At 37.9% G+C, this 20,979-nt stretch overlaps 2 protein-coding genes across 3 annotated transcripts; one reads left to right on the top strand and one right to left on the bottom strand.

Annotated features, from left to right (window-relative positions):
- Positions 1-897: 897 nt before the first annotated feature.
- lrit3b (leucine-rich repeat, immunoglobulin-like and transmembrane domains 3b) lies at positions 898-8,246 on the bottom strand. Its single transcript, XM_007238002.4, has 5 exons — positions 6,545-8,246; positions 5,650-6,104; positions 3,068-3,373; positions 2,926-2,985; positions 898-1,750 (listed from the first exon to the last, which is right to left on the bottom strand). Exons 1-5 carry the CDS (start codon positions 6,667-6,669, stop codon positions 1,389-1,391), a joined length of 1,308 nt encoding a protein of 435 aa, XP_007238064.2. The 5' UTR covers positions 6,670-8,246; the 3' UTR covers positions 898-1,388.
- Positions 8,247-8,634: 388 nt separating this feature from the next.
- metap1 (methionyl aminopeptidase 1) lies at positions 8,635-20,760 on the top strand. Of its 2 annotated transcripts, XM_007237999.4 has the most exons (12): positions 8,635-8,837; positions 11,084-11,135; positions 11,231-11,340; positions 11,444-11,504; positions 13,327-13,350; positions 15,415-15,506; positions 16,750-16,833; positions 17,526-17,664; positions 18,006-18,137; positions 18,269-18,412; positions 18,587-18,652; positions 19,686-20,760. In XM_007237999.4, the coding sequence occupies exons 1-12, from the start codon at positions 8,724-8,726 to the stop codon at positions 19,850-19,852; spliced, it is 1,185 nt and encodes a 394-aa protein (XP_007238061.1). In that variant the 5' UTR covers positions 8,635-8,723; the 3' UTR covers positions 19,853-20,760. The 2 variants fall into 2 exon arrangements, with proteins under 2 accessions (XP_007238061.1, XP_007238062.1); XM_007238000.4 differs by lacking the exon at positions 13,327-13,350 and having other exon boundaries at positions 8,636-8,837.
- The last annotated feature ends 219 nt before the right edge of the window (positions 20,761-20,979 follow it).

Here is a 20,979-nt window from a genome sequence, read left to right on the forward strand (position 1 = left end):
GTTCATTTTGAAATCAAACTTTATTGTCTTTATAATCAATCTTTGGATCTTTATAGCAGGGTTTAGATGTGAAGATAGCTGCGTCAGAAGTACAAGATCATATTCTTCTCACCTTTACTCTCTAAAATCTGACAGACAGAATGACAGACAGAGAGAGACACTGAGCCTTCCCAAACTGTCATTATTTTAGCATGAGCTCAGCGCAGTTCTAAGACAGTCTAGCTCAGTTAATATAATGTTGGAAGAAAAGAAGTTACAGTCAATGGCTAAATGTTATATAATATATATATATATATATATATATATATATATATATATAATATAATGTATGATATATATATATATATATATATATATATATATATAAATGTTATGTATAATAGATTCTTAGTGACCTGTGAAAGCAGTGACTGCCTACATTCTATGGGACTACAGTGTTCGTGGCTGCCAGTATCACACACTGGCTGTGGAACTCAAGCAACTGGCTTCAATCTCACGCTCTCATGCCACATTTACCATTTCATTTCTTATGTCCTCTTTAAAACAGCATCCAGATGAATTTGAATATGGCTAAAGTTTGCAAAGATATCATTGATTAAACACACTCTGGACCAGCAATGGAGTCAGCAACCAGAATTATACTCTAAGAAACCTTAAAATGGTCCTTTTCTGCAATGTTTAAAGCATGATTTTACACTTATAGCTCAATTCTTAGCTAAATTTTAAATAATGGGTGGAAAGGTGGTCTATATAATATTGTGTAATATTGGACATGCCACATTTTATTTTTCTCATATGTTAAATGTGTATTAATTTACGTCTTCTCACTAACGTCTTACTTTAAACAAACACACACAAATGACTGTATATGTGGGAGCAACCTGAAGAATACTCAAATAAATCTTTTTTTTTTTAATTGTCATTTTCTGCAATGTGAGCATTAGAGCATGTTTTTTTCATGCTTACAGACCCATTTTTTGCTAAATTTAACATATTGGGTGGAGAGATGGTACCATAACTTATTTGTCTTGTATGTTAAATGTGTTCACTTGCTTCTACTTACTAACGTGTTACTTTCACCAAACATACACGTATGACTCTATATGTGGGCCACAATTTAAGTCTTCTCAGTCCAATACAATTGAAAATGTAGGATTCTCTAAAATCTGCCTATGACAAGCTAATGGACGCCATCTAGAGGTCATTACATGTCATTAAAACACAGTGCTGACCAATAAGATTGGATTTATTTTTGAGCAAAACAATAAAATATTTCAAATTATTTTTTTAAGGTAAAGCATGGTTTGGCTTTGTTAAAACTGACTGAAATTGGACATGAAGTGCTTGGCCTGTGTGGTTTGGATAATCAGCTTTGTGGCAGGCTGGGTCTACCCAGCCCTGTCTCTCTTCATCTTGTCCCTGCTGGCTTTAGGAGCTGTAAGGATTCTCTTAGGAGCGGAGAGAAGGCCTCCAGTGACATTTTTAGGGGATAAGCTGGGGGTCATTTTGAGTCGTTGGCTGGGTTTCCTCTCAGAGGGGGGCAGCTTTGAAGTTTGAGATTTAGGTGCGACTGTCTTTCTGGAATCTGAATTTCCATTAATGACTCCAACCACATTCAGACTGATGATGGCTTCTGATGTTCCGGCCATGTTCTGAGCTCTGCAGCGGTACTCTCCAGCATCCTTATACGAGATCCCATTCAGGCTGATTACAGACCACCGCAGTCCTATACGAGGGGATTCCTGCACAACTGCACACAGGGACAAGGAGCCGCATAGAGGAAGGAGTGAATACAAAGAGTCTGTGGAAGTGGTTAGACATTTCTGAGCTCCTTCTTCATCTTTATTCATTTTCTGTGGCCTGACAGAAGTTTGCTGTTTATATTATATATTCAACTTCTAATGAACGTTGGAAATGAAGAAAAAAAAAACAAACACGAAAAAACAAAAACAATACCAATATGTAATTTCTGTACTGCAAAAAATTCAACTTGCTACTTGCGAGTTGGTTGAGCAGAAATCCGTATCATATACCTGAGCAACAATAAAAGGCAATAACGTAAATAAAGTTGAGTCAGCAAGAGATTAATTGCTGAAATGTGGTGGCAAGCTTTTTGTTTGTTTGTTTATGAACAGTGTGAATCCAATATAGTGTAAAGGTTGGTGTATCATGGTGGACTGGGGTTTGATCTCTTGGTCTGGGATCTAAAATGTATTAAATGATTTTTTTCACCAAATAACCCTTATAAATTGTATAATATAATTAATTTTATTGGCGTAACACTTCTCTGGTTGATTGTAATGAGGCAAAATCCCTATTTACCAGTAAGTACACATGTATCATTTATATATATGAGCTAAAATTAGGATGTTACCTGCTAAACTCTTGTTGCAGGCCCCTTGCCACCTGACTGAATTATATTACTAGCTGCCAGAGGAGCTACAGGGCAGTACAGTACATTATACTGCACATAGTAAAACTGATTAGCTGAAAGAATGTGTGCTTCCATGTTTTTATCACTGCAATAAAAGATACATATATGATGCTTTCAATCTTTTTCCTTATGTGAGTACACAAGTTCATACAGAGTGCTGAATCGTTGAATTGCAAATTGCTCCAATAGGTTTTTGTTTATTATATATCAAGTAATCTGTTATATGTTACAAGTGATGTTACTAATATAAATGTGTTTTGTCAGTTTATCCATCTTCTGTAATTCATTTTTCAGGCTAATAATAATAATAATAATACACTTTTCTCATTTATCTGCAAACAATATACCAGCTCCGACTGTACACATCACTGTAAAAACTGTGTATTGTGGTATGACATCAGAATATATTTAAATGCTTTTTAATTATCTATAAATAATTATCTTTCTAATTTCACATTATATGACTCATGTCAAGTATTCTGATTACTCACAGCTCGGCAGTTTTCTTGGTAGCTTCTCGTTTTCAATGCTCTCAATCTGTCTGCAACAAGCTGCAAATGAGAAACACACACTTAGTCAGCAATAAAACACAATACTCCCAGCATGTGTGAGAGAATGTGTGTGGGCAGAGACCTGTGTTATAGAGGTTAGGTCTAGCTGATTTGATCCAGATGAGAGCAGGGGTAGGGTATCCTCTGGCATCGCAGCGCAACAGGACATTACTTCCCAGTAAGGTCGTGACCTTTGTGGCTGAGGTCAGCACTGAGGGCCGGCGGCAGCGCGGCAGATCTACGCCCTGAAAGGGAACTCCAGCCAGGTTCGGAGGCCCAATACACGTCAGGAACCGATCCAGCAGAACAAGAGAGGATTCTGGGGCCTTACTGATGTCCAGCAAAACAGACAGTCTGCAGTCGCAGAGCCAGGGGTTGTCCTGCAGGCCTGAAAGAGAGCAGTAACAGGACAAAAATCACACAAATAGCTAAAATAATTCAGGTGGTTAATGCAACTCAACAAGCTAGAACCACTGATAAGAGGTAAAGAACATACCTGGCTTTATTTCAGTGCAATCTGATAGGTGCAGCAGTCCTATTGAGCTTCAGATTGTATTTAAATATTTACAGGGCCTTTGGTTCCATTACTGTATCCGATGCTACTAGACTGTGTTGAATGAAATTATACCGACATAGGATGCACAACTCTAGGGCTCCCCCTAGAGGTGTGGAGTGTAATTCACTTTTACTTTCTTGAAGTAAATACAAATCAGGGTTTGCAGTTCCACTTTTAGTACACATAGATTTTACAAGATAAGAGATATAGAACCAACATTTACAGAGAAAGAGGAATATGGAATAACACAGTACAGTAGTGTAATAATACAGGATTTTACACCAATATAATTTAGGTACTCTCAGGTTACTTTGTGCAACCTCTTGTGTGGCTCCACCAAAATGAAAGAGACCCAAAACAAGGATAAGAGAGACCACATTCTTATATTACTAGTCAGAGAAGCATCAGAATAAATCTGAAGCTGTTATTTAAAGATAAACATGCAACAAAATTGTGTTTGGACAAAAAAAAACATTGATGTCACAGCAATACTGAGATGTTTACACTTTTCTACAATGACATGCTAATAGTTAAGAGAAAGAAACAAATACTGTGTCCCATGACTTCTGCCATATCCGTGGAAGCTAAAGACTGCAGCACTGACATGCAGGGTATGCATGTAAGGCCTCCTGCATTTAACATGCTGCTTTGTAATAACATATATTTTAAAAAGCACTACATATAAAAATGTAATCTGAATGTGCATTTTGCACATTTCAAAAAGCATACTGCCATCCCACAACACATGGTATTCTCCAAATCACAATAATGTGTATCACCCATTCTGTGCTTTCTCATTTAAATATTTGGCCATGCAACTGAAGTAATTAAAATGTGTAATAAACAGGAAATTGGAAATTGAGAAGATGATTAGAGACACTGTGTCCCAGAAGACAGGATTACAGCTGGAATTTCTGCATGTCTCCACTGGTTCTAGTGAATTTGTGTTTTATTGAGTGCCACACATGGAATTCATTCAAGGAGAAGCAAACAATGCATTTATTAGAAGTACTAAAATTAAACAACCAATTCACAGTGTGCAATATGCTCCCAATTACATTTAATAATAATAAACACTTTATTATTATGGGTCTTTTTTTAAAAAAATATAACTTTGAATGAAACACATATTATGGCACATGGTCAGCTTTTCATAATTTTTATTAAAATGGTGCATCCAATTTTTTTTTATTAATGTTTATTGCAAGAAGTGAAGAGAGCATTTTAGGGGGATAATTTATGATACCCGATATATGGAGTGTGTGTGTGTGCGCCAGTTTTCTGAGATGTAAACTGTATCAGTGTGGCAATATCAAGCATTAAACTTGATTAAACTTTTATACTTCTTATAAATATTGCCTCTATAACACTGGATCACCATGTGGAACAATTTAATTTTTATTATGTTTTATGACTACTCTTGCAACATCAGGCAGAATCATATGTGTTGTAAATCTGTTTTTATCATATTAAAAACACCACTAATAAGACATGCCTCTAAAATGCCTCAGCAAAAAATATATATATGGTCTCAAGTCTGACTTTTCCTGATTTTTAAAAAAATACTACATCTGGATTATAAGAGGTATTATAATAGTTTTTTTTATTATAATTAGAATTATATGTACTGTGCTGCCTTGGAAACAATGTTTCTGACTAATATAATAATTAAAAAACAACTACAACCTTTCAAATGACAATATGTTTTGTTATTATTTTTGTTGTCATTTTATTTCTATGTTGCAGTCTACTCTCTATGTATGAAGATCCTGTTATTGATGCATTTCTCATTGCACAACTGGCTAAAATATTGATGAAGTTCATATGTAAACAAATAGGCAGGAACAATTACTGAGGTCAGTAAAAACTACTGTGGACATATCTTTATATTGTACTATAAATCAACAATGTAATTATCGTGACAGGCCTAATAATAAAGGTACAAAGCAGGTGTGAGTAAAGAACTGATTTTTATGATGCATTATCAACCTACTTATTTTTTTCATTTATGCTACTAATTTAACTTTTTTTTGCCTTTAACGTATAGGAGTTGTGAATGACTTCCACAAACACGAATTCTAATGCTGCAGTGTAGGAGTGTGCCTTACCCAGTACCACAGAGCGCTGGGGTTCACTTTGAGTGGTAAAGGGCCACAGAGTGATTAGTTCATTTGGCAGTGTACTCAGCTTGTTGCTGGACAGGTCCAGGTAAGTGATGTTGCCCAGGTACTGTGCTGCCTGAGGAGGGACTCGTGACAGGCGGTTGTTGTGCAGGCCAAGTGTCCGGAGCCGGGGTATGTCCTTCAGGGCCTCCCAAGGGAAAGTGGACAGAAGATTTCCATCCAATCGCAGCTCATGGAGGAATGTGAGGTTAGAGAAGCTGCGTGGATGGAGAATGGTGATGGAGTTGTAGGTAAGCCAGAGGTACACAAGGTCCGGCAGGGTGGAGAAGGCTCCTCTAAAGACCCGAGAGACGGAGGTGCGCTCCAGACGGAACTTCACGGTGTCTGTTGGTAAGCTGGCCGGGATGGCTGTCAAGGAAGGATTCTTACACAGCACAGTCCTGAAGAAAACAAGAGTGACAGACTACACTGAATGATGGCCACTGATGCAGTTAAGCAGTGGCAAATTGTCTAATGAGATTTATTTGCCTAAATGCTTTACAGACCGTACTCAACACCTACGGTTATTGGCTGCTGACACCTGACTGTTGCACATAGATTAAAATTTTTAAAATGCTAAAAATCTTTCTCAGCTTGTGTTTGCAAGCGAGAAAGCATCGTACAAACACTGCTATCTGAAGATAATAAGAAAATAGTCATGCAACATTATGAATTATTCACACTTCCATGCTAGCACGTATAATACAAATAAACCAAAAGAAAAAAGAAAAAAGAAAGGAGGAATTTCGGACAGGAGCACTGGATGTAAAAGTTGAAGCTACAGAAAAGAAATAATCATGAGCAAATAGCTGTGCAGAGAAGATAAACAGAGCTTACCTACCTGAGCCCCTTTTCATTGCTGCGTCCATGAAAGGCACAAGTGCACAAAGATGGACATGTGGCATTCTGTGCATGCACATAAAATGCCAAACCCATCAGGAGGTGAACACACGAGAGCATGTGCATAGCTTTGAGACAGGTGTCCTAGGAACGCAGCGGCACTCCCCTGAGCGAGAGTATGGCATTCCCAAACACTCTGCCATGGATCACAAGAACGGCTGCAGGGATTAGCCGGGATTACTCTGGCCAGGAGAAGATCAACACACTCTTAGGAGCAGCGACAGAGTCATACACAAGTCAAGCTTCACCTCAGACTCCATGCATCTGTCAGACTGTGGAGCTCGAGTCTATAACCAGTTATTATGGGTTTAATTGTGTACACAGAACACAGTAAACTAAATACTAAAGTACACTGTACTGTGTTCCATGATTTATGCCTAGTCCCATGTAAGATAATTAGGCAGCATTAAATAGGGATGTGTTTTCTGACAGAGTCTCTTGTCTGTTTGCATGGACAATTCTAATCAGATGCTGCTGGTCACAATCACTGCCACACACTGTAGGTAGTAATGCCTTCTACAATGTTTTTCTGGTATGCTTTTGTCACTGTGTCTCAAGAACCTGAGAAAAAGAATGTCCCATCCAACACCCACTATTATGTTTTGCCACACTCACAAGATAACACCTCACAACATGTACATGTGTGAGCATTCCCAAGCCCCCTCCCAAAGTATTACTCTGGCCAAAGTATTGCTCGGATTATTCGGCATTACGAATATACATACTGCTATGCAAGGACTGATGGCATGTTAGTGTATATTAGTGGACGTTTTAGATGGACAGTTACTGATTGTACTCAATCCGCTGGTCCACAGTTTGCTACTTCCTGCCCCATCCACCAGTTTTGAACTCTACTTACATACCACCATTTAGCCCAATATTTTTTTCGGTTTAAATTCTGTTATGGTCTTTAACATTTGATGAGCTGATGAACAGCCTATTTCAGTTTAATTATTGTTTTCAATAAATTGCCTGCTCAAAATGTTTTGTCTCTTGCTCCCAATTTCTTCTTTTAGAATTGTGAAGCTTTAATTAGAACCATCTTAATTTCTTGCCATTTTTAACTGGTTTTATAGCTTTTTTTTGTTATTATACTCTCCCTTTAATACTTTAACATTAATTTTTGTAATATAGCTTCATAAAATACATATCTCTATTCAATAAAATTAGGGGTAAATGTATGTTTTTTTTTTTTTATCTATGGGTGGAGCCATCATCCAAAGCCACATGGGACACAGTGTGAGCAATAGATAACATAAGAATCTTTTTTGTATAAATTATAAATATGTATATGTGATTAAATATACAAAGAGGTATAATTGGTGAGTTAAACATATAGATTTTTTATTATTTTTTATTCACTTTCTATTCACAGTGTTTTTCTTTTGTTGACTCAGGGCAACATCATGCAGTTAGACCACTTTTGTGAGGGGAGTAATGCTAAAAAAGTGCTAATTTGTTTTCTACAAAAAATTAAATCATACCATAGAGTTGAGATTTGGATCTGGGGTGTTTAAAATATTAATGCTCTACCCGGAATTATATTTGGGTGGAGATAAAAATCACAACACTAGTTGGAAGATTTTTCAGACCATTTTTGCTTTTATTTTGATAACAAGCTATTTGAATCACTACTGATTTATCATGATGGCCCTAACAAAAGTGATCTAAATACTGTTGCCCAGGCAACAAATGAAAATCTCATTGAATTGGACATAGGTATTCCTTGTAACATTATATTAAAAATAAAATAAATTCAAAATAAGTAAGGTATAGAATGATGTAATAACCAAAGATAGTTTGTTGAGGGTAACATCACACCATAGAGAGTTAATGAATGTGAGTACAAGGTACAAACTACTATATTAGACTAAAATATACTATATTGCGCATTATTTAGTTAATGCAAATCTCCTGTGTTTAACACACTAAAGAATGGACACAAATCTCAGAAACTGGAGAAGTACACAACCAGCAAGTGAGTAAGCAGAAGATAGTGGACATTTAAGGAAACACACACATGGTCAGACAGCAGCAGCAGCAGCAGTCGTCCCTCCCTCTCTCTCAGCGTGATCGTCGCTGCCACTGCAGCCCTTTACCGGCCTTCTCCTGCTGAAAGCATGGCGGCGGTGCTCACACGGGAATGTGAGACGGAGGGCTGTAGCAAAGAAGCCAAACTGCAGTGTCCAACCTGTATTAAACTCGGGATACAAGGCTCATATTTCTGCTCTCAGGTAGCATTTTCCAGAAGCTCTACGCGTGTTGTGGTAACGTTAAAAGAGGGAGCACGCTGTCTGTGTGTTCAGGCCTGCTAGCTAACGTTAGAACTGCGCTTACTCGTAACCAGAGCCTAGCAAGACTCTTGGCTAGCGTTAAGACGTAGCTATGCTAAGCTAAGCTAGCACAGACTTAGCTATGTGAAGTGTAGCTTACTGGTGTGGTATTTTGTCGCGGGTTGTCGCATAGATGAGAGGCATTAGACGTTAAATAAAGGCGAAGTGTTTGTCCACATTTTAGTTAGACAGTTAGTCTAGCTAGCTTTGAAAAAGGACGCTATTGAACTAGTTTAGCAGCACCGGCTAGCGCAGCAGTGTTGGTGGGCAGAGACGACATTGGCTTGGGTTCAAGCTGTCAAGATAACCAAAAAGCGAGCCTGATAGTCGCACAGTGACCAGACACATTCTTTTTTTATGAGCTGTGATATTAACTTATGAAGCGGTAGCTACCACAGAACCAGTTAACTAGATATTTAATCTAGCTCACTTTTAAATGTGTGACATTAACATGGAGAGCAGCTAAGCGCTAACTACATTAAGGGGCGGTGCTGTGATAGCGTTAGCTTAGCTAACCTAACGCAGCGCTGCAGCTCATTGGCTAGCGTCACTTGATTTTAGAAATATTAGCTTAATTTAGCTATGCTAACGCTGGCTAGTTCAATCCAGTAGCAAATGCAGCTCAACCAAAATAACTTATGCTAGTTATATTTCTCCAAAGAAACTGTAATTCTTTGTTACAATAGAGCAAACAGTTCATTCTTTTTCTGACTGTGTCCTTGTTAGTCTTTTTCTGTGTGTTTGTGTGTCGACCACCTGTTCCTGTGTCCTCAGCCTCCGGAGGGGTGTTAGCTAGTTATCTAAGCTAGGTTATAGCCATTAATGAATCCAATACGATGGGTTCTCACCTGCTAAAATCAAACATTTTAACATTAGACAATCCTCATCAATGTGCACCAGAAGTCAGAAGTTTTAGAACACCCCTACACTCTGCACGTTACCTGTCAGACCTCCAACTCTTCTCTTCACTGCTAAAACTGAGACTCAGCCCAATGATGAGCTGAGCTCAAGGCGCTGTTGCCATGTGGTAACGTTACCAGTTTTCTCCAGAGTCGTTTTGAAGGTGTAGGAAACTGTACTTATCCACAGCTCTCTGGCTTTATTTGTAAAGAAAAGACATAACAGAGTTATGTTTTTGTGTCTGCTTTTTCTGTGCTTCTGTTACTGTTCCATTGCTGCTTACCAGCTGTAAGTTTTTAACCTAAGAAATTCTTTAAAAATCACCCTTTTTAAACTATATAATGTTTTTCAGCTTTTTCTACTTTTAGAATATACTATTTTTTTTAAACACTAAAATGACTTTTTGGTTAATTTGTTTTACTCAAATGCCCTGGTAATTTACTACAAACGTTTGGATTTTGTACCATTTACAGTTATTGACTGGACCTGAAGAGCTTAAATGGCAAAAATATATGGAAAATAATTGGGATGTTCTAAAACGTTTGACCAGTAGTGTAACTATTTTAAGAATAGTTAACATTTTCAAATGTGAATTTAGTGGGTAACTAAATGAGACGTTTGTTTTTTTTTTCTCACATGAACCGTACCAAGTCAAATCATGCCAACCATACAATATAGAATTTGAAAAGGTTATGAAAATGCTTTTAAAAAACCTAAAGTCTGACTCTGACTAAAAAAAATCATTAGCCATTAGATTCTTTTTGAGAATTTCTCATCGTGCTCCTGATAGAAATGTACAAAAAACTCGAATAATGGCGCAAAAAAGAAAGCAGCTTTGTTCAATTTGTTAAGAAAATACACTCTCCCAAAAAACAACCCTGTTTAAATGAACAAGAACAGCTGCTTTACAGCTGAAAAGAGCTCAGAAATTGGTTATTCACAATGTCCACATCATAGTTTGCTTGATTCAGGGCCAAAAACGAATTGACGTAATTTTATTTGGATATTGGGAAATTTGCCTGTAATGATGACATCTTTTACAAAGTTTTTTTTAGTGTAAGGCCAGCATTAATTAATTACATTAGAAGTCTTCATTTCTAGTCATGGAGGCCTGAAGTTCTGCACAGATTATTGATTTCTCTGCCGACACATACAGTTTCTACATGGTTAAATTACCCCTCCTTTACACTGTCAGTGAAATGAATGTGAAGTTCTTACATAAATACTGATCTCTCTGTTGGTTTAAGGATTGTTTCAAAGGCAGCTGGAGTACCCACAAACTCCTCCACAAGAAAGCAAGTAAGTGTTTTTTTTCCATTCTAATATATTCTAACTTTTTTTTCTGGTTCTACATGTATCTGTTTACCTTATTTTATTATTCTGTGTTTGAACAGAGGAAGACAAAACAAAGGATGAGGGAAAGAACTGTGTGGAGAAGGAAGTCAACACAGACCCATGGCCGGGGTACAGATACTCTGGCAAACTGCGACCTCACTACCCTCTGGTAAGAACAGCATATAGTAACACAAATATTACATACTTATGTAATATGTTTGTTTCCCAAAAACACATTTTTATGAATATGAAACTATTGTTTCCTTATGTAGACACCCATGCGACTTGTTCCTGGAAACATTCAAAGACCAGACTATGCTGACCACCCCCTGGGTAAGACCTTGTTGAGGCAAACATGCACACACACTCATACAGATGGGTGACACATTAAAGAAAAAACAGAGATAGAAGCCTAGGTTTAAGATGTTGATTCATTACAGGATTTTAAAACGGCCTCAGTGTACCTTTACAGGGGTTGGGCATGTGTCTGATTTTGTGAAAGTGATGATGCACACTCTCAAATCTCCCATTTATGTTCAGTTCGATTGAAAGCTGCAAATACTTCACAGCATTTTCACACTAATAAAATCATTCACCATCTGTCCATATACCTTTTTTCTTGTCCTTGAGAGCCAGATTTATATTTTTTTACATCAATGAATGTCTCTCTTTTTAGAAAGTTTTTAAATGACATTAAATTACATTACATATCACCCTTACTGATTGTCTTTGACCACAGACGTTTTTAATCTTATTTACTTTTGGTTAGCTGAAGAGTCTTCTCCTCTCTTGCCATCTGAAATTCAAATCCATTGTTCCCACTTAAAGATTTAATGCATGCCAGGATGTTAATTGCTCAAGTATCAAGCTGCCTTTTCCCTTTAATTTTTAACCTTTTAGTTACATGAATTTGAGAGTTGTGTGTTTCCCCATAGCACAGTGTATACTTAATGCATGAGTTTTCTGACCCAGTCCTGAAAAGAGACTTATCTGCTCTAAGGCATGTAGTAAATCTGGCAATTAAGAGGGCAGGCTTGCATAATTTTGGTTGCATTTGAGCAAAGAAATCACCACAATGTGCTTACCTGTAATCCTTTAAGAATCTTACTTTACATCTGTTTGTAAGGAAATTCACAGTTATAGATTCACAAACATTTAATCAGCATAGTATAATTTCATGCAAAAATGCACAAAGATGGAAATTGTAACCATAAAATCGTAAAAAATAGATCACAGCCTGTGATGATGCTACAGCCACCCATGACCAAGTGTCCCAAAGATCAAAATTGGATTTCTTTTTATTTTGGGTAGATAGCATGGCCTTCCCTCTTGTCCATCCTTCAGATAGAGATATAGGCAGATGGATGTGTAACATCTAGGGTATGTTGCCTGGATTAAGCCTAGTCTTGAACTATGCAGCGTTTTGAATGGAGATTTTACAGTAAGGAAATTGGTCACACTATAATCAATTTTTATAAGCTTAATCCCTGTGTGAGAAACTGACCACTGGAGTTTAATGGTTGGGCTTGAAAGTAAAAATAGTCCTTAAGGACAGTTAAAGCATATGTGACAATACAGCAGTCACTGCATTGCTATATTGTGGTCAGTCTTTTCACAAAATAATGTTTCTGTGCATCCTAAATGTGACTTAAACACACACATAAGTGCGTATAGTGATCCATAATCCATGTTTCACTCCTGTCCTAAACTAAAGCTGCAAAATCTGCCCGTAAGTAAAGTGGAACGCTATCGTCAGGCTTCTAGTTTGTTAGTACGCAACTGGCAGTTTAGATGGGCATTTAATGTAGGCTAGTAAATTCATTGTAGATTATAGTTTTTCCTATAGGAGTATGTAGTTTGTGTGTGTTTGTTTGTTTGTTTGTTTATTAGTGTGGCTGGTTCATACAGTATGTGTGCCAGAACCATGTGTCATCCCAGCACGTGTGTGTGTGTGTGTGTGTTTGTGTGTGTGTGTGTGTGTGTGTGTGTGTGTGTGTGTGTGTTTGTGTGTGTGTGTGTGTGTGTGTGTGTGTGTGTGTGTGTGTGTGTGTGTGTGAGAGATAACTGTGTGAATGAGAATGGTTGCGATGCTGGAGTGAATTTGCATCAGTGTGTGTGTCGTGTGTGTCTGAAGCTTTTCTCTTGCTCACTGCAGCAGCAGAGGTTGGCTTGTTGGCAGGTATGAGGCCCGTCGCCCCATGTGTTCGTCAGGCTGGTGCTGTGTCGTAGGGCTGCAACTAGCTATTATTTCTATTCTCATTAAATCCTTAAAGTATCATTGATTGACGGAATAATCAAATCTATTTGGCTTCTGCCGGTTCCTTTCACTTTGCCCTTGTTATAGTTATTATTCAAAAGCCCTGTCTCAAATGGCTGTCCTCCTCTCTCAAGTCAGCACTACAGTGATGAGCTTATATAAGATTTAGACATTTGAATTCAACACAGTTCTGCATAGTACAGGCTAGTGCTGCACAATATGCATACAAAATGTTGCACTTTTTGGAAATTACAGTGTTATTAGAAGAGGGTGTGTTTTTCCTTTGCCACATGTTTAAATAGGAATCTACAACCGATTTTCTAAGCAGTTACCTGAGACAATAATATTCCAATTTAAAAAAGTATATATGACAAACATAAATAAGACCAGGTAGAGATTAACATAGTCATTATGCTAACTACCTAACCTAAGCAAATGTGACCTACCTGTGTCACCATTTTTTGAGCACAGGTCAGCCAGATTGCCTGTATTCATTTCACTGGTGTGTTATTGTGACCCACAATGTCTGATAATATCAAAAAGTAAAGGTTAAGGTTGCATCAACCTGTATTATCACTACAGGAAAACATTTATTAAGTTGAGAGTCTTAAATGCCATAAAATCAAATGTCTGCTAATCCAGATGTGCTACTAGTATCAATTTATGCTGATATGTAAAGCCCCATTAGGTAGGATTTCCTTGATTATTGAACTTTTTAAAGAAGTAAAATTGCAGCTTGAAACTCACTGCAGCGCTCCATTGAGGTGAAATAGGAGGAATAGCGGTGCTCTCGTGTCTGTGCCGGGCTCCTCTGAGCTCAAACCAGACTCTGTAAGTTTTCTGAGGCGAGAACTGCGACCTGCTTTCCGACCTTTAGTTCTAACAGTTCTATAAGGTCTAATGGTTCATTCTTTACAAACTAACATACAGACACTCTGGCAGAAGCTGGAAAGAGACTGAATATGTCTGTGAAAGCCAGAAAGCGAGAAAAAGGAACTAATCTGCCTGAAACATTTATTACACTCTGCAACTGTAGGGGGAGCCCACGAGCACAAAATCTCAATCCTACCTAGTGGAGCTTTAAAGTCTTCATCCCGCACACAACCTCTTTTTTGGACCGCAGACCTGCTCTAATATAAGACCTGGCTCCTAATGTTATGTTCTTGACAATCTTGCCAATCGTAATAACATGTCATTTTTAAAATATGAATCATTAAAACATACATGTTTATCATCGCTATTATCATCTTGGTACTTTGGTAATGAAAACTGTGCATCTCTAGTGAAGTTTGTGCATGTAGTCTATCCAAAAAACAATGAAACAAACTACTACTAATAGTATTTATTTATAGTATTTTTTTCCCTTTTTTTTAATTGGCTGATTTGCATGCTCTGATGAACGCAAATGAGCCAATTAGCACAAGTGGGAGTGTGTCAGTGTGACCAGCATTGTAGAACATTAAGCAACACAACAGTGTGCTTGTATTTAAGTGTAAACAACACGTTGGCTGTCATCTGTAAATTAAAATTGTTTTATTAATTAATTTATTATGTTTATTCTCGGCAGCTTATCAGACTTGTAGAGTATTCGTTGCAGCCCTACTGCCTTGTCTTACAGAATTTTCTGAGAGAAATGGGCATTTGTGTACTGTCTGTGTTGGTGTGTGTGTGTTTGAGAGCGAGATTGTGAGTGAGTATTACAGTGTTAATTAATGTGTAGTAGCATGGCTCTGTCTGTTTTTGCATGGCTGGTATCGTTACTCTGCTGGTGCTCTAATCGCCATTGTGAAGGTGTTTCGAGTGAGACCCTGGTTGGTCGCAAGAAAAGTGAGTGGCAACAAAGTGATTAGTTTGTAGTAGCTGATGATGAAGTCTTTGTTGGTAACAGATGGTGAGACTAGTTTTTCAGTGGGTGTGTGATATGGTAGAACTGTGTTGTATTGTACACTGACTGACTGACTGACATTTTTTTCCTTGGTGTTTTAGGGATGTCTGAGACGGAGCAGATGCTCAAAGGAACGTCCCAGATTAAGATCCTCAATGCTGAAGAAATCGAGGGCATGAGAGTCGTCTGCAGAGTATGTCTTGTTTTTCTCTAAATTGATTAAAGCTTCACATAGGGACATTGGGTTTATATCTAATGAAGTAGTTACTAGGTGCAAATTATTAACTTACTAAGGCCACATAATAAGCCATGTAATTGTGTCTAGGATACAAAGTACAGTGTCCTTTATACCTGTTTTGCAAGAGGGTGAATAAATGCCTGTTTTAGTTGGTACACAGTAACATTTTACAATATTGGACATTCAGAACAATATGTTTAAGTAATAATAAGCACTTATGTCTTATTAGAACTTAATTTTCATCATCTCCTTTTTTCACTTACTAACTATGTGCAAGTACTTCATAGTTATGTAATTATAGCATGCTGTCTGGGCCACTCAACAGCACAACACACACTAGGGGCATATTCTCTCTTGTCCCAAGTAAATGAATCTGCACCCAGGACTAATTCGGATCTAGGCTCATTTCATCTCGTTGGGGAAGAAGCTCAAACTGTTTACTCGCTCTTTTTTTGAGATGCTTAAAATTTCATCATTTAGGAGCTCCCCCAAACCATCTTTTATTGTCATACCAGAAGATTATTTCAGTGCAGGCCATTGTGAGACGTGTGTTTATGCTGTCAGTAAACATACTTACTCTACAAAAGTGAGATTGTAACAGTAAACCTTTTTTCATCTTATCAAAAATGGATTTCTTATGCATTAGGAATTATTATACTGATTGAAAGTGAAGTAATAGTGTAAGTGGAAGCATCAGCCAACCCCACACACAGACCCTGGCACAAATACACGCTTTTACACCTTTATAGGACTAAACCAGAGTCCTCTTAAAGCAAAAAAAATATATATATATTATTTCAGGCGGACCCTAGACCGGTACTCTGAATTGCTCCCAGGTCTGAAAGCAGCTTTCAAACTTGACCAAATATACCAAACCCACTGAGCAGTCACAACAGGGAAAAAAGGCTAGTCAGCACCAGTGCATAGCTGAGAACCATTTAAAAAATAGCTGCTCTGTGGTGCTCCTGCGGGGTCCCGACCATTTGAAGAACATGGTGAAAAGTGGCAAAGTATGCAAAGAAACCAAAAGACTACAGTCTGTAATTGTAGAGCTACAAGTGCTCAGTAGAGCTAATATTAAAGTTAAATTCAAGTTATACCAGTTACTGAAGCTTAGTAAATATATATGTACATGAGAATATGAAAAAAAGAAAGCTGTTAAGGTGGCAGGTGATGATGGTTGTGATTTTTGTTCTAGCTGGCTCGAGAGGTGCTCGACATTGCTGCCATGATGGTGAAACCTGGAGTGACAACAGAGGAGATTGATCATGCTGTACATCTGGTAAACCTTAATTTTTAGTTGCTTCTTCAACATGTCTTACATCTTGAGTAAATTTCATGTTTGTGTTGTGTGTGTGTGTGTTTTTTTTATATAAAAAAGTTGAGCTTGTTAAGGTATTTGCTTTATGTTTTACGTGTAATCTCCATGTTTAACTATGTTGGTATGTGTACAGATGTTTTTTTTTCCCCCCAGCCTATAGACTTGCCCTTAGAGAGCAATGTTCGGTTGCTAAGCAATGACAGAGCTTATTGCCCTGGAACTAGACAGCTTGTAAAGCAAAATTGAGAAAATCATCTGAAAAGTAAAATGATATGAGAAGTTAAAGAAAGTGTGCAGCTCTATTCCAGTTATGCCTTTTACAGTTCATGTAATTTGCCTTTTAAATCACTTGTTAATTAAAAATAATGTTTAATTGGCAGATTTCATATTTTTCTCTTCTCCCTTACACTAAAAAGGCTTATTTATTAAATATGGACATTATTTTTAACATTGTGGTTATTGTTTTGTAATACTTTTAAACAAAAAGCAAGTGCAGTTTTTTTAAGTCTACACTTACTTTATTAATTATCGAAATAATTGCTCATTTATGATTAATGTTACTCAGTTATACTAATTTTAAGTATAATGACTGCCTTACCCCCACCTGTAGCTGCTCTAATAGCTGTGTAACAATTTTTCTTTCTCTGTTCAAGGCCTGCACTGCACGTAACTGCTATCCATCACCCCTCAACTACTACAACTTTCCCAAGTCCTGCTGTACTTCAGTCAATGAGGTCATCTGCCATGGCATACCAGATCGCCGTGCCCTACAAGAGGGTGACATCCTTAACGGTACAGACACATAAAATATTTCCACATCCACAGGTTATCCAAAATAACAGTGCCTGTAAGCAAAGTGCTACTCTAAATTTGTACTGTAAGAAGGACACATGCATCATCCACAGCCAAAGTCACGCCCATGTCTGTAACAACACAAACAGTGACTGATTTAGGGCAAACTTGTGTGAATGCTCAAGTAAACACTCATTTTGAAGCTGAAGAATAACAAACTTTTGACAAGCTGTTAACACAGTAAATAATAATGAGGATGCATAATAATAATAAAATATATAATAGCACTATAATTGTTGCTTTTATGCCTGTGGTTTTGAGCCAGAGTTCTCTTATTTCAGTGGACATTACTGTTTACCACAATGGATACCATGGAGATCTGAACGAGACGTTTTTTGTGGGTGAAGTGGACGAGGGCGCCAAGAGGCTGGTGCAGACTACGTATGAATGCTTAATGCAAGCTATTGACGCTGGTGAGACACTTGCACATTTCATTTGTGGGAAAACTGCTGTAGGTCTTTTTCGAGCCCCTAGAGGTCAGAGCTGAGCTGCAGTACTGATGGACTGTCACTAATGAGGTGTGTGGCTGTTTTTTTTGCTGCAGTAAAGCCAGGTGTCCGTTATCGGGAACTGGGGAACATCATCCAGAAACATGCACAGGCTAATGGATTCTCTGTGGTTCGGAGTTACTGTGGCCATGGCATTCATAAACTCTTTCACACCGCACCCAATGTACCGCATTACGCAAGTAAGAATATTTTCACTCACTTTTACTCCTTTCATTCAGGCCTGCATACATGGTGGATTTGAGGAGAACAGGTAAGTTTTGTGTGCCAGTGGGTGTTTCTCTGTATTTATCTCAAACATTTCCTTACCTGTTTTGACCTGGTACTGCCCTGTGTGTATGTGTCTGTGTGTTTAGAGAATAAAGCTGTGGGGGTGATTAAGCCTGGTCATGTCTTCACTATTGAACCCATGATCTGTGAAGGTAAGAACTAAATCCTTGATTTATGATGTAAGTTATTAAAGTGGTTTTGCATCAACTGAGCAATTCCTACTGATAAGTTTTAAACATACACTGAGCATTAGTGCGAGAAAGCTCTTGACCAGCAATTTGTAGCACTGAACATTTTTGTAAAAGCTCTTGATCTGGGAGTGAAAGAGCCAAATAAAACAATTGAAGTTTATTAAAGAGTTTTTAAGAAATGGTTGCAAAAACAATCCATTACAGACTGTTTTATTTGTAAGACATGGCTGAAGCATGTTTATTTCCAAAAGCACAAGCATTAGTGTGAGAAGGGTCTGTATATAGGCTCTTTGCCATATACAGCATAGCAATTTTGCAAGCTTTAGGAAAAATGAGACTTAACTTGACCTAACTTGCCCATTTCTCCTGGTAAACACAGTTATGTATACCTGTTTTTTGACTTGTGTTCATAGAGAGTTAGATAAGAGTTAGATATGCAAAAACTTCTGCACAGGTTTTAATTGGTTTTATGTAAGATCCACATTGCCATCATTGTAAAACAGACATTATTGATAGATTGCAAGTTGGTCCTTGTAGTACAAACTTGCAAGGGTAATGGGCAATATGGCCCTAAAATAACGTTGCTTTTTGGTAATAAAGATAAACTTATGTCAACAGTATGTAAATATATGAAAAATATCTTTCATTTACATGTTTAAAATAGTAACAGTAGTATAATAGCAAAATAATGTGTTGTGATAGAAGAGAATCGGTCAAAATAGTAAAGTGCCAAATATTTACTGCAGTATAAACTGCAAACCTGAACAATTATACCCTTAAAATTTCACAATAAATTAAATACAAAATAGACTCCCTTTAAAACAGAATATGGCTTATGATATGGATTCTTTTTTAGTAAATCACAATATTACAGACGCAGTATTTTGTGTACAGTATGATCTGGCACACCCATAATTTGAACATTGTCTTTTGAGTACCGTTAACATCATTAGAAACTGAACAATTTGTCTTTCTTTTTAAATTTCTTCGGCAGGTGGCTGGCAGGACGATACATGGCCGGACGGTTGGACAGCAGTTACTCGAGATGGCAAACGCTCTGCCCAGTTTGAACACACACTCCTGGTGACCGAAACAGGTTGTGACATCCTCACACGTCGCCTTGATGATGATGGCCGCGCTCACTTCCTGACACAGATGTAGAGTGGTGGGGAGAGAACACGGGCCCTTCCCCCAGTGGAGGACACGTCCGCTCCGCCCCTATCACCGATCAGCCAGTTACACTGTGGTTCTCTGTTGGGCAGGAGATGATTGGCCGAGTGGCCGTAGTAATGGAGTGTCTTATTGGGCGAGAAGTGGAGATTTGTTTATTTATGAATGTGTCATCTGAACAGTCACATGACTCAGCTTGGATCTGATCAGACTGGTAGACACCGACCTTTGACCTGCTTTGCAGTGCTGCCACTCTTGTTGGTGCACACTGTGTGTGTGTGTGTGTGTTTGCATGTAGTATTCCTGTTTGGTTTGTTGTGTGTTGTGCTGGTTGAGTGGGGCTTGTGTGTCTTCAGGACAGTGATGTCTGTGTGTGTGTGCGTGTCTGAGAATGGATGCTGAGTGAGTGAGGATGTCAATCCAGATGAAACCAAACAACTGAAATATTTCCGCAGTTCCTTTTCCTTTACGGTTTATCCTGAGCATAATCGTTGGCCGCAGCCTCCTGTTTACAAAAGAGTGCCTCTACAGATTATTATAATATTAAGAAAAACAATATATTGATGAAATTCTGCCAGCGTGCATCAGACCCTTTCTCTGAAGACTTATTTGTCTATGATCATATGTGAAATATGTGCTGAACTTCTGTGGCGGAGTCTTGTGACTTTGGAATGGTCTGTAGTTTGAGAATGGCTCCTATTGGCTTTGTGCACACCAGTTAACATCTGTTGAAAAGGTTTAATTTGTTTGTGATTGGCCGAGGCATTGCCAGGTACAGAGCTGTTCTGCAGGAATGATCTGGTAGCAGGTTTTTGGTTCTTGGTGCTCTCTGTCTGAAACAGTCAAATCATTTCAGTGGTCTGCATTCAAGCTGAATAAAAGCATATTTTCCTTGTGAATGGTGTGTCTAGTTTTTTTTCTTTCCCCCTTAAAGGCTAATGTGATTGAATGAACTTGGAATGGCACTGATTAATATACTGAAAACCACACAGATAAAGACACATTTGTGGATATTTGTAACGTATTGTTCTTAACTGTAATTACACCAGAGATAAAAATAAAATAGCCTGGTTTCAATACAAATGTTTTGCAAGTTATGCTCAGTTATGAAGTTCCAA

This window comes from Astyanax mexicanus, chromosome 7 (genome assembly GCF_023375975.1).
Source record: "Astyanax mexicanus isolate ESR-SI-001 chromosome 7, AstMex3_surface, whole genome shotgun sequence".
Classification (NCBI taxonomy): domain Eukaryota; kingdom Metazoa; phylum Chordata; class Actinopteri; order Characiformes; family Acestrorhamphidae; genus Astyanax; species Astyanax mexicanus.

Bases quoted from the DNA above. Each gene is read 5' to 3' on its own strand.
- lrit3b (XM_007238002.4), bottom strand. From the start codon at position 6,669: ATGCACATGCTCTCGTGTGTTCACCTCCTGATGGGTTTGGCATTTTAT. The intron at 6,105-6,544 runs GTAGGTAAGCTC...TGTTTTCTTCAG, and splicing joins AGCAATGAAAAGGGGCTCAG to GACTGTGCTGTGTAAGAATC. The intron at 2,986-3,067 runs GTCTCTGCCCAC...TCTCATTTGCAG, and splicing joins ACCTAACCTCTATAACACAG to CTTGTTGCAGACAGATTGAG.
- metap1 (XM_007237999.4), top strand. From the start codon at position 8,724: ATGGCGGCGGTGCTCACACGGGAATGTGAGACGGAGGGCTGTAGCAAA. The intron at 11,341-11,443 runs GTAAGAACAGCA...TTCCTTATGTAG, and splicing joins TGCGACCTCACTACCCTCTG to ACACCCATGCGACTTGTTCC. The intron at 16,834-17,525 runs GTAAACCTTAAT...TCTCTGTTCAAG, and splicing joins TTGATCATGCTGTACATCTG to GCCTGCACTGCACGTAACTG.